Source organism: Cheilinus undulatus, linkage group 7 (genome assembly GCF_018320785.1).
Source record: "Cheilinus undulatus linkage group 7, ASM1832078v1, whole genome shotgun sequence".
NCBI lineage: Eukaryota > Metazoa > Chordata > Actinopteri > Labriformes > Labridae > Cheilinus > Cheilinus undulatus.
Genome location: NC_054871.1, coordinates 29,843,944 through 29,858,208, shown reverse-complemented (window position 1 = coordinate 29,858,208; position 14,265 = coordinate 29,843,944). Strand labels below are relative to the sequence as shown.

General features: G+C 38.1%; 1 protein-coding gene across 1 annotated transcript in view; it reads left to right on the top strand.

Annotated features, from left to right (window-relative positions):
- cpamd8 (C3 and PZP like alpha-2-macroglobulin domain containing 8) overlaps positions 1 to 14,265 on the top strand; it is a 74,303-nt gene that overhangs the window by 34,738 nt on the left and 25,300 nt on the right. Inside the window, exons 28-31 of the mRNA XM_041792162.1 lie at positions 951 to 1,032; positions 9,761 to 9,917; positions 10,311 to 10,385; positions 14,086 to 14,251. Coding sequence (XP_041648096.1) covers positions 951 to 1,032; positions 9,761 to 9,917; positions 10,311 to 10,385; positions 14,086 to 14,251 — 480 coding nt within the window. The remainder of the gene's footprint in view (positions 1 to 950; positions 1,033 to 9,760; positions 9,918 to 10,310; positions 10,386 to 14,085; positions 14,252 to 14,265) is intronic.

The following is a 14,265-nucleotide window of genomic DNA, read 5'->3' as shown; positions in this document are numbered from 1 at the left end:
GAGGAGACAGTGTGATGGTGTGGGGCAACATCTCCCTCGTTGGAAAAACAACGCTTGTCATGAGATTCTGCAACGAGTGGCAATCCCATATCTTCACAGTCTGGGATTGTACTATATCCTCAAGGATGACAACGCTCAACCCCCCAGAGTGGGGGGGAGACTACCTCCTGAATTTGGGAGTGGAGATGAGAGAATGGCCTGCCAGCAGTCTTGACCGCAATCCCATTGAAACTTGTGGGATCAGCTTGGGCGTGCTGTTAGTGCCAGAGTGACCAACACAACCACGTTGGCTGAATTGTGACGAATACCGGTTGAGGAATAGGATGCCATTCCGACGGCAGTGTGTGACCAGGCTGGTGACCAACATGAGGAGGAGGTGTCAGGCTGTTGTTAATGTGTGTTGTTCTCTCACACACTACTGAAGCTCCTTTTTGTTACATGGAGTAATTGTTAAACTGCCAATGTGTCTTGTTTCTTCAGACTTCAATCATCCAGTCCACTAAACAAGAGTCAATGGCAGAATAAGCTGATAAATAAATGTTTCAGGGTGCAAGCCACATACTCAGCTCTGCTGCTCATCCCACAAATCCATGTTTCTTACAAATGCAGCACTGTTTGAAAGGGGAATAAAATGGCTTCCCAACAGTGAAAAATTTATTGCCAAGAAGCATTGTTACAAAATAGAAATCTACCAAACACAAATGTCCTTACTTTTTGTGAAAGTTTTACATCCCTCTCCCAGAAAACAATGTGCTATCATTCTTTTGAATCACTGATGGATAGAGTTACCCAACTGCATACAGTGTGTTTTTTTTAACAGTTGTAGTGTAATTGCAGTTGTTAACACCAAACTAGCTGCAGTAATGTACTGAGAAAATGTTAAGGTTGTTGTGCCTCAGAATCAACAGGCTCTGTTTTTTCAGGAACATTTCTTCTTTGCTCCCATCCAGGCTACCAGAGACAACTGACCTACAAACGGCAGGATGGATCGTACAGTGCCTTTGGAGAGAGGGATTCTTCTGGCAGCATGTGGTAAGCTTTTGTGGGTGTATCTGTTAGTTTACTCAACTCATACCAGCCAAACTATGCTTAGGTGTAGCCGCATTTTTCAGCTTTAACTGGGACACAGGTTGCCGGCCAAAGCAATGAAGTTTTTATCAGCATCTCGGCGTGCTGCGCTCAAATTAATCTATTCCTGTTGAAATCACTGTTGAGTGTTTATTTCATGTTAAAACTCTCCGGGGGCCAGCAGGCAGACAGAACCATCTCCTGATATTTATAAAACTGAAATCAATGCTCTCTATGGGGAGCTCCACTGCTTGCATTGTGAGGCTTGTGCACAATGTGCATACCTCTGATTTATGAGCTGAGGTGGGTATTATGATATTTAATAGAGCTAACACTGTGAAACAGTAGGTTATATAAACGGCAAAAAATCACAAACAAACTGCATAATTGGATCCCGGAGGTAGGTGAAGCTATCAGAGTTTATTTGCAGTTAATCAGGGTTCATATCTGTGGCATTGAGTGGACCCATGCTGCTTTGGCCCCACAGAGAAGCTCTTTCTCCTGCTATTGGAGAGAGTGATCTAAGTTGTCTAGATCTGTTTCCCCAAATGGCTTCCTACCTGTTTTTGATACTAGCTAGAGCACTGTAGTGGAGCATGTCTGTTAATGATTCATTACCTTGGTGTAATTGGTAACTTTAAACTTAACTATAAACTAAACTAGCTTTGGAAACCTTGGACTCTCTCCGTGATGGCTTTTCAAGGATATGATGTAACAAGGAGTGTTTGAAGTTTTCCTTGGCGCCCAAGGCAACAAGTGTGGGTTGTGGGCACAGCTTTGGCGTGAACCTTCACTAAGTCTGAATCAGACACTTAATGAATCCATCAACAACATGTTTGCATCCAAACCAAGCCCAGCTTTGGTTTTTGTTCCAGAGTTCACGAGGAGAGCAGTGCATTTACTACCTGCTTAAAAGCACTGGTAATTCAGTGTTAATTTATTCCAGCTTGTAAAAATGTATCTGAGTGGAAATTGATGGGATCTAATAAATAGATTGAACATAATGACAAGGGCTGGCAGTCATGGTTTGTTGTGTAGGGCCAGGTTTTTCTGATGCCAAGATTATTAACACTGTGCCGGGCGAGCTGAAAGTTCACTGACCTGATGGTGGGGAAAAAAACATACGTACATAAAATGACCTAAAATGACACAATATTATACCTACAGCTTTTAACAGAGATCAAACCCAGAGAAATTTTGGATTTTATTTCATTTAACACTGTATTTCATTAGGTCACTGTAAGTCATGACTTTTTCATTTAAGTGAAATGACATAGCAGCATGCATAAATCTTTCATACATTACTGTCAGCCTGATAGCTGCAATTTCAGAATCATGGAACATAAGTGATCAAACTCCCTCACAAAGTCAAACTAGGCCTTTTGTTTTATGGACCATAGTTAGAGAGCTCTTGGTGTTTTTATCATCTCAGTTCCTTTCATCTTGGGTTGTGTAATCACTACTTCCTAATCTTCCAGCAGCGATGAAGACTGAAGTGTCCTTTGCTGGTTGTGGGTTTTTCGCATATTTTTGCATACTTATTTGCCAAATTTATGAAGAGTTTTATTGACTAAAATGATTCCCAAACCACTGACCCCAAGTTTAGATCCTTCAGCTACATGCCTAAACCACATCCTTCTTTCAGCCACAACTTTATTTCCTAATTTGAGGAATTCATTTGGATTTCAAAATGTTTCTCTTCATCATTTAAGTCTATAAACAATGCATTAACCCTTTATCAGGCGCTAATTGAAATACTTTGAAATTCTAAATTTAAGCCCTAGAATTATTTTTATGGACATCCCACAACTTTGTCCCTTTTGTTACTTTTCTGTATATTTATTGTTTATATATTATTGTGACAAACAAGGTCAAAGCGACCATGTATGGTTCCTTGCCCATTTATGGTAGAGTGTATGAATATAAACATGTTAATAATAGAAAAATAAACACATACCAAATCAAATTATTACAGAAATTACACATTAAAACATACTTAAATATAAAATATTTTCACTTTTGCTTATACATTGATCTGCTGCTTTTCCATAAAACTTAGGACATGGAACAGAGACAGGTCAAACCTCAGAGTTATCAGAGATGGCTGCAGTGGCCCCTGCCAGGGTCTGAGACATCAGTGTTGGTGAGGTTGATTTTAGATTCTGACTTCTTTTGGAGGAAAGGCATGACAAGCCTCAGAATTTTGTATAAGTATCGGTGGTACCACCAGTTTTATCTTATGAGTCCAAGCTGAAACCTATAATAATCCAAAATCCTGACAAACTTTGTGAATTTTAGCAGTGATGAGACTCACAATAAAAACTAGAAAAGCACTCAGAGTGTGCAGACCTCCACCAAGGCAGTTTAGTCCTATCTCCCAATAGTAAAGAATCCTTTAAAAAAATTCCTGGATCCAGGCGGTGATCCAGATCACTCCCAAAATCTAATCAGTTCTTCCTTATGCCATTTCTGCCATTTCCTGAAAATTTCATCAAAATCCATCCAGAACTTTTTGAGTTATGTTGCTAACAAACTAACTAACAAACTAACAAACCCAGCCGATCACATAACCTCCTTTGCGGAGGTAATAAACTTGTTTATGTCAAAGGACTCAAACTGTCATGCTGTAATAAAACTGACTAAAATAACATAAATCTCACTATTTATACCATTTATTTTTTATCATAATTATTAGAAAAAACTAAACAAAAAATGCAAATCTTAAAGGAATTTGAGCAGAGCTAAGGCTCATAGTAAATCTAATAACTGACATTAACCACATCATTTAAAAAAAAAAACCCGTAATAAGACTATAAAAATGACCACAAATCACTCCTATTTGAATAATTATTCCTTGTTATTTCTAAAATTTAAATTTGCAACTGAATCGCTTTTAATCTTTTTGTTTGTTTGTTTGTTTGTTTGTTTTTAATTTGTGGAAACATCTAAATACACAATAGAGTACTATTATCCTTAACAAAATAAGTCTTTTGTTTCTAAAATCAAGATCAGATGTCCATATTTTTTAGCATAGATACTATTTTAAACCCCTAAACAGGCCGATGTTCAAGTACGGTTCCTCCAAATTTCACACTAAAATTGCATTAATTGCTGACAATTCTATGCAAACAAAACCATCAAGACATTTAGCGCTACTGTTGACATCTTTAATGTGCATGTTTCCTCAACTTACCATTGTTAGTTGTGATTTTCTTGGGGACCAAAAGTTAAATTGCATTTTGTGAGTTCTGGGGGAAACAGGAAGTTTGAGATGCTCTGGCCCACTGCTCATTGGTCAGATGCTGTGATGTCACTTTCTGTGATGTTGACTGATCTCCACTGATTGGCTGAGAACAGAACATACTGGTCCTACTGTATAACAGAGAGTTGGGGAAGGGCAGGAAGGAGATCGACTGAAGTGACATGACGCATATGTATCCTGGCCCCATTAAAGGTTAAGGTTTTATGCCACAGAATTGTTAGTAGATGCTTTGTGTTCTTAAAAGAGAGAGACAGTTACTGAATGGGTGTTCATAAATAAGGAAGCTGGATAGTCTTTAATTAATGACTAAAGGAGAGGGGTTTAATTGGTTAATTAATTGGTTATTGCTTCTTCCTACTTCTTTTAGGAAAAAATGAAAATTGAATCATCAAGAATTTGACAGTATCTTTGCTTTATGCATGTCACTGTTGGTCATTTTACTTTTACGCCTCAATGCTTTCCACAGCCACTGCCAGCAGCATTATATGTTTGGGTGGCCCTCTATGTGTTGTCTGTATGCCAATAAGTCTGGGCCATTCTTCCAAATAGGATATCTCAAGAGCACTTTGAGGGGCTTTTTTTTTTTTTTTAAACTTTGCACAAATGTCCACTGTGACCCAAGTATAAACTGCTTAGATATTGAACGTCTCTGGACCTCATGTTTATCTCTTGCTGAAGAATACAGTCTCAAAACACTTCAAGTTCTTCAAACTTTGTACACATGCCCACTCTGGCTCCCAGATAAACTGATTTCACACAATATCTCGCAGATAGTTTGAGGTATTTTCTTCAAACTTTGTACACATATCCTCCCTGACATGAGTATGACTTTATTAGATTTCAAAAGTCACAGGTCGAGTTCAGTGTGCCTCATATTTATCCCTAATTATCACAATAGCTCCTGAACATTTTGAGGGTTTGTCTTTAAACTTTGTTCGAATGTCTACCCTGAATCAAACATTCACTGAATACTGCTCCAGATCTGTCTGGACCTTGGTCTTTGAGTTCAAAAGTCAGGGTCAAAGGGCATCATGTTTATGACTGTCATTGGGCCTTATGTTCATCTGCAGCTTTTGAACACAATATCTTGAAAATTCTTTGAGGGACTTTCTTTAAAGTTTGTGTAAATGTCCACTGTGACCAAAAGATGAGATTATAGGATTTTGAAAGTCAAAGCTCAGTTTTTTTCAAAACTGAAGGATTTTTTTTCAAGTATGTCACAAACCTACATTTGGACCTAAGAGTTACCTGATCAGATTTTAGAGGCAAAAGGTTGCTGTGACCTTACATATTGTAAAATTGCATTGTCTCTGTACCATACTGTAGCTCCTGAGGAGTTATGCCTGCTTGAGCTACCACTGTACTCTGACTGTCAGGCAGTTGTATACACCATGGAGGCATAAAACCACCAGACAGTAGTTCTACTTTCAGTCTTTCGTATGACTACTTTAAAATGTTCTAAAGAAAAACTTCTGATCAAATTTACTTGAATTAAATAGTAAAAAGAAAAGGTGTAGTCATGGCTTGAATGAACAAAAACTTCTTTAACCAGACATGTTAAAGTGGGCTTCCTCCTTATTATAAACATTTTAAAGAATGGGCCAGTTGTTTTTTTCATTCTCTCTGACAGTCTCAGTCCTTAGCTCTACATGTTGAGGCTGGCATGGCATTTGGGTCTGCCAAAAGACTCATCTAACAGCGTTAGCATGGTTGGGGGGCTGAATACCAGAGATTAAAAGAACTGATATCTGCTGCTTTATAAACCTAATAGCTCTTAGCTGCTCAGTGCCAAACTGTCAAACCAACGTCTCTCGCTTTTGTTTGCAGTAGCTTAACTATGGAGCCATATTTGTCAAAGTAAAGCCTATAATAGTCTGCAAATTACAAAATAATAAGTCCTTTTGGCTTTTTGGAAGGTAATCATCCTATAACAGTCTGCAAAAGTAATCCTTCAGATTAGATTTATGACCAGATGGTTAGAGCAATGATTAGCCACAGCCATAAATTAGGTACTGACTGGTTTTGATTTAATGTACCGGTTAAACTGCAGATGTAGCGGTAGCACCTAATCTATCATGTAGGTTTAGAAACCCCAAATCACAAACTTCTGTCTCTTTTAATGTGTGGTGCTGTTACAAAACTTTAATTAAGGCAAAGCAAGAGGGGAACTATAAGAGCCCCAAGTGTGACAAAGTCATCACCCAGTCTTCTATGAAATTTGTCTCTGCAAATTAAACTGTTGTAAAGTCTGAAGCTATTTTCAAAACCAGAAAAATTATGGATGTGGCTAGAGGAGCCTTGCATTTACAGTTTACAAACCCAGTTGGGGCACTGTGTAAAATGTAAATAAAACAATGCTGTAAACATAAACCTGTATTTTATTCACAATAGAACAGAAATAACAAATAAGATGTTGACTATGAGACATTTTGACTTTGATTTCAGCCACATGTTTTTGAAAAAGGCCATGTTTAGGATTGTAAAACATCCCCTCTTCTTTTAACAACAGTCTGTAAATGCCTGGAAGTATAGGAGAACAGTTGCTGGAGTTTTGGTAGAGGAATGTTGTCCCATTCTTGTCTGATACAGAATTCTAGCTGCTCAACAGTGTTGGGTCTTCTTTGCCAGATTCAGGGTCTTCTCTAAAAGAGACATTGTCTGGATGGGAGAATATGTTGCTCTAAAACCTCTACATACTTTTCAACATTGATAGTGTCTTTCCAGATGTGTAAGCTGCCCATGCCGTAGGCACTAATGCAACTCCATACCATCAGAGATGCAGGCTTTTGAACTGTATGCTGATAACAAGGTGGATGGTCCCTCTTCTCTTTAGTCTACAAGACACGGCGCCTGTGCTTTCCAAAAATAATTTCAAATTTTGATTAATCTGATTGCAGAACAGTTTTCCCATTTTGCTGCAGTCCATTTAAATGAACTTTGGCCCAGAGAACATGGTGCAGTTTCTGGATTGTGTTCACATTTGGCTTCTTCTTTGCATGATACAGATTTAACTTACAATTGTGGATGGCACTTAAAACTGTGTTGACAGACAATGATTTCTGGAAATGTTCCTGAGGCCATGCAGTGATTTACAGTCCAGAATCACGCCTGTTTTAATGCAGTGCCGCCTAAGGGCTAAGGGCTATCTAATTTTGACCCTTGGCCCTGTCCCTTGCGCTCAAAGATTTCTCCAGATTCTCTGAATCTTTAGACGACATTATGCACTGTAGATGGTGGGATATTAAAAGTCTTTGCAATTTTAAATTGAGGAACATTTTTCTGAAATTGTTCCACAATCTTATCCAGAGTTTTAGCCAGATTGGTGAACCTCTGCCCATCTTTACTTCTGAGACTATTCCCCTCTAAACTGCTCCTTTCATACCCAGTCATGTTTCTGACCTGTTACCAATTAACTGTTTTCAGCTGTTTTTCATTAGTACCACTTATCTTCCAGCCATTTGTTGCCCCATCCCTACTTTTTTGAGATGTGTTACTGCCATCAAATCCAAAATGAGCAGATTTTTTTCAATAAATGGTAAAGTGTCTCAGTTTCAACATCTTTGTTGTTTGTCTTCTGTTGTGAATGAAAAAAAGGGTTTATGAGATTTGCAAATCATTGTATTCTATTTTATTTGTATTTTAACAGTGATCCACCTTTTTTTGGAATTGGGTTAGTACTTCCAGATTGAAATGTTTTACATTTTTAAACAACAGTTGTAAGAAAAATAAAAAGAAATAAAACACATCCTTATAAGTATTTTTGTATAAATGTCCGGTGCATCGACTGAAATTAGCATGGTTCAAAGAAGGCAATTTGGCCTTTGATTTTTGTCTTATCCCAGTTGCTGTTGCCCTTTTGAACTATTAACCAATAATAAAAAGGTGGAATAGGTAAGATTGGCTGTTATAAAGGCTGCGCACTTAATAGTAATTTTATTGTTATTGCTTTGTTAACATTTGCACATAGCATATTGCAAAGGTTTATATTACTTGTATTAAATTAGTCTTTGTTAAACTAATACAGGTGCTGTATAAAACAGGAATATATCACTCCCAATGTCATTATGGTAATACTGAACAATGTTCAGTATTCTAAGTGTTTTTTATATCTTAGAAGCTTAATCAAGATTCAGAATCAGCTACAATTTTAATCTTTTTTCCTGGACTCATGCTAGACCTTTTACCCAAATTTCTTTAATATCAGGTCAGTTGTTTTTCTGTAGTCCTGCTGAAAAACTAACAGCACAGAAAACAGGTGAATTCATGGTGAGCAGGGGAAAAAAATTGTCCATCTGTTGTTTGTACCCGTCAGATGTTCTGTACCTTACTGAGCTCAGCAATGGTAGCTCAGAGTTGGGATTTCAAAGTGGCAGGCCAGAAAACAGCAGAAGGAGGGATGTGGAGCAGTTGACTCATGCTGAGGGCCAAATGGTGGAAGTCAGCTTGTCTAGTACTTCCTTCCTTCCTCAGACTAAATCATATTTGCACTTTCCAGTACTGGTATCCCTGGGGCCTGTCATTTAAAGCCAGTGGCCAGTATTACTTAACTTAAAAAAATTCCAGCAGGCCGGCAGCAACATCCCTAGTTTTGTCTCAGAGGGGAAATAACATCCATGTTCTAGCAGGAGAAGATTTAATGTTTTGCTGTATGGGAGTGAGGTTTTCTTTTTCCCCTACTCTCCCCTGGTGTCTTTCTTGGAATATTAGAAACTAGAGCAGGACCTGTTTATTTCTTTCTTATTTTCATCCTCTGTGTCTTTCATTTATGATAAGCAGCTTGCCTCATCCTATAAGTCAGATGTTGTTGGGGGTGCTGTAATGGAATTCCTCATCGTCACTGAGGGGTTGTTGGCCAAAAGCTGCAACTTTCGATCACTACCGGGAGGTCTGTTGTTTATGGATGAGTGTGTGTTTATTAGCTTAGCCGCATCCCCTAGGGCTAACCTTGGCCTTTCTCTGTGGTTCCTCTGGCCCTTCTTCATCATGGCCAACAAAAACCACTGCTCATAAACTTTCAGTTGCACTCCCAGGCCAGCAAGATTCGTCCCTGGGATCCCTGCTTGTGTAAGTTACAGGATGCTTCTGGGGAATCTCTGATGCAGAGAGATACTCGATTGCCCTCCGTGAGGTTTTGATATATTGCTGTGGCGTTGATTGAAACACACAACACTCAGCTGCTCTGCTTCCTTTCATTTTTCATTTCCTCATATCTGTTTTCTCATCCTCTATATTTGATGAAAACCTCCTTCCATCTGCATTTCTCTCCATCACAACCCTTCCATATCTGTTGACAGATTAAAAGAGAGAGAGTTGTTGAACTCTTCTCTGATTGCTCTGAAGCTCTCTTTACTTGAGTATTTTTGATGGATTTACAATCACATGTTGTAAAGAATCTTCTTTTTCTGTTATTAACCTTTATCTTTCTTTCAGGTTGACAGCATTTGTGCTAAAGTCCTTTGCTCAGTCTCGGGGTTTCATCTACATTGACCCTGAGGAGCTTTGTGCTGCAAAGTCCTGGCTCATCAAACATCAACGAGATGATGGCTCCTTCCCTGCCATGGGGCGCATCCTAAACAAAGATCTACAGGTAAATGCTTGTCACTGCGTGAAGTTGAGATATGTAAATCCCAGTTAAATTATGTATTGTTAAGGAGAGGCCCTCATAAGTGATTTCTTATTTCCTCTTACTATGATCCTTCTTATGACTTTCCTATGATCCTTTCATCTTTTAAACTTTGTTTTCGGTGTGTTCATGTGTCATGTGTTAACATAATTGGGACCACCAACTCAGCAAGCCTAAAAAGATCTGGAAAATATCATGCCTGAAGAAGATAAATATCCTAAATATTTACACAAGGGAAAAAAAATGAAGGCTCAGTGTTTTCCACTGAGATATCTGATCTCATGGAGGGCATTTTCAGACACAATGCAAACAACATGAAATTAACTAAAAACGACTGCCTTTTTCTTTTGTTTACAGGGAGGCATCCATGGGAAGATCTCACTTACAGCTTATGTGGTAGCAGCTCTCTTGGAGACCGGGATAACCACAGAGGTAAGCAGCTTAATAAGACAGCATGCCACTGTGCAATACTTCGTACTTTTACAATACTGGTTTTAAAACATGAAGACAACTATTCCTCTAAAATGGCACAAAAGGTGAATGTTTGGTATTAGTAGGTCCAAAGGTGTTCCCCAAGGCTCTAATCTGGGACCCATCTTGTTCTCTAAAAATGAGCTGGGTGAGGACATAAAAGCAAACGTACACTTATGCTGATAGTACTCTTACACACAAGCTCCCTTTTAACTTATACCTAAAAGCGACTGTTTTTCTGAGTTAAAATAACTTTAATTGTTTGAAAGCAACTTCACATGATTTATCAAAATCAAACTTATAACAGTTAAATTCTTTCAAGTTTATCACTCCAGATGGCTATTGAGAAACAAGCCGTGCTTTAATCTGTGTGCCAAGAAAACACTTGTTGAAGCTGTTTGTCATTTATTATTGCGACATGTTGTGCGTGCATTCTTATGCATGTTATAGACCCTTGATTTAGTGTATCACACACCACTTTGCTAACACTGAAACACTGAAAAAGACAACTCATAGCCTGCATGCCAGATAGACTGTTTCATTTATCTATTACATGGATATATGTCACATTCATCTGGGAAACCTCCCATACGAAGTGTTTGGGAAGGATAGGACTTTAAAAAAAATCCCAGAAGGTGATTTGAACAATATTCCATTTGTCACATTTATGATGGGCCAGTCTTTGTCAAGACGAGTACCAGACATGAGCAGCTCCAATACAAACCTAAGCTATACAGACCAATTTTGCATTTTTAAAGTTGTGTTTCCTAGTGTTTTGTGGTTAAGTATGACTGTTAACTTGATCAGGTCACTCTTGAAAATGTTACTCTGGATAGCACCTGATGTTTAACTAAATGTACCATAATCAAAAACAAAAGCTGTAGAGCGCTACATGTCCCACTTACACCAATAACTGATGGAGCCCATCCTCCTAGTCAACTGTGAAATCAAGTCCAGGTCGTGTGTGGACCTATCTCTGCATTCCTGATAGCTGTGAAGATGGATGTGCTGGCAGTAAGCCGACTCATATTTTTTACGCCTCAGTGCCACTCATCTAATTTCTAATCATGTTTTGGATGACATCAAAAGATGGCCTACATGTAAAGACAATTAAGTTCTGGAAAAGACACTTGGTTGCATTGATTGCTGTTTCCTTTCTGTTTTTTTTTAAGTGTTGCTCTACTTCACTGCTTTTTCTCTCTCTAAATGGTATCTTCAGTAATCAAATACTGGCACTATATTTGTTGTTCAGTCAGTGAAAGACATAACAGAGGGAAAAGTCAGGACATAAATCTGGTATGTTTGTCCTGATAATGCATTGCTTACTCTGGCGATGTGACAGCCACTAAACCTCTGATTGTTTTTGCCTTTGATCTCTCTCTTTGTCCACATGGTTGACTTTTTATTTAGCATTTCCTCTCTCTTGCTTCTCTCCATTAATCCCCCCCCCCTTTCCCCTCTCTTGCTATCTATCCCATAGTTTTTTTTTCTCTCAGCCTGTCCTTTTACAACTGATAAAAACTGAAAAGGTTTCCCTCACATCAAAGCACAACCTTCAACCCCTTTCCAATTTGACTTAATTAAAAGATGACCGCTGCAATTACAGTGAGTGACTCTGGAGGCCTATCATCTCATGGATGAGAGAGAAGGTCACATCTGCATGAGATGAAAGTCAATGCTCAACTTTTGATGGTCAAAATGAGTGTTTATTCAATAACTGCAACAAAGCTGAGGAGCAGTTGAACAAGATGATGGTGGTTAAGTCTGCTCAATTAATTGAAATTAAACCACAATCACAATTTTGACCCTCCCACAATCAAAGAAAAAGGTGTCATCCAACCAATGAAACATCTACATTTTCCTCTTTTGATTATATTTTAAGGAATATATTATGCTATTTACAGTGTCTATAAAAAGTATTCACCCCTTCAAATGTTTAACCCTTTTATTGATTTGACAAATCAATCATGGTCAATATTACTTTGCTTTTTCAATAAAACTGGGACAAAATCTCTTTAATGTCAAAATGAAAACAGATTTCTAAAAATAATGTCAATTACATAAAAATATGTGATGCAAAATAAGTGACTGCATTAATATTCAACCCCTTCAAGTCAGTATTTAGTGGATGCACCTTTGGCTGCAATCCCGGGCTGGCACAAAGTCTGTGTGGATGGGTCTCAATCAGGCTTGCACATCAGGACACTGCAATTTTATTTCAATTTTCCCTCAAAAACTGCTCAAGCTCTTTCAGGTTGCACGGGATCAGGCATGAACAGCCCTTTTCTGTCATATGCAGGAATGTATCTGTCACAGATTAATCAAATAAACTGGGGATATTACCATCAGATCCATGTTAGACTTATGATGGATAGTGATATTACAGTCAGGGGCTTTTATTTTTCTGCCAGTTCCTCTACATTTTGCTGCTGCAGCTGTGTTCATTGTATTCTGTGTTTTGTCTTGAACTTTTTCACATTGTTTTTTTAGTATCACAGTGTGATGGCCTACTTGATCGTGTCTGTGACTGATCATTTTCTGCAAGCGCTGCCTCATTTATGTGAATGCAATCTTAGAAACTTTTCAAATTTAGTTTAGCTTTGGATGACCACTTAGCAAGATCTAACTATTCAGAGTTAGTGAAGCAGAGAAATTGAAGTTAACCTTGGGCATGTTGACCATGCTTTTTATTACAGGGATTACAGATTTGTATTGATCAGACTATATAAGCTGGCAAACATTAGTTGGTCACCAAGTAGTAAAGCATTTTCCCCATCACTCTAGCTTTCTGTCTCATCTAAGGGGAAAGCCTAACATATTCCTGAGTGGTATTGATTTACTGATACATATAAATATGTGCACAAGGTATACTGATGAAGCTAAGTATTGTGAGAATAGACACTGATACCTGCTAATAGATTTTAACATATACAGTAATAATTTTAGAATCTCTCTGACTGAAGATGCAATAGTAAAATTCTTGACAACCAATTTTAATAAAAATAAGCTCAGCAGTCCATATTATTAGTCCAATTAACTTACTGTGCTGAAGTTGCACATAACTTAAATTAGTCCCTTCTAAAGGCAAAATGAAATTAATTATCCTATGAATAAAAAGCTCATCCTTTTAAAGTAGTCTTTACTGCATCTGTTGTCTGTATTGCCAAAAATATAATATTTGAAACAGGCTATAAACTTGTTTGGTTCTACTAAAGTCCAACATTTTAATGTTGGGCATTTTTGGGATGGATGTACTTTTGACATGACTCTCAAGTGGTCATATGAGGTACTGCAGTTTTTACTGTTCAGTTCCAGCTATAGAGGTCAGCCCTGTAGGATGCTAATCAATGCAATTTTGCCAATTTTTTGAAAATTATGAAAATTGTCCAAAACTTATAAGAAAATAATTTTCAAAAGGTAAATCACCTTAAGTTTATGTTTTTTAGCTGTCCATGGACCCAACACTGTGGCTACAGTTACAGTTTTTGCAGTTTTATCTGCTTAGCGTCACTTCATATATATATTGACTGTCTTTGAAGGCAGAATAGCCTTCATCAGCAAATGACCAAAAATCCCATATAAAATCATACAGTGCTGTATACAACTGTTGAGTTAAATCAATTTCACGTATTCATTCATACATCCCCTCTTCCCCTCCTAGGAAGAGAAGGTTGCAGTGGCCAAAGCCAAGGACTTCCTGGAGAGCAACACCTACTCAGCTGATGACCCATACACCACGGCTCTGTCTGCTTATGCCTTGGCTCTGCTGCGAAGCCCTTATGCTCCACTTGCCCTGCGCCGTCTCAACCACATGGCTATCACACAAGGTACTCAGCTTAAC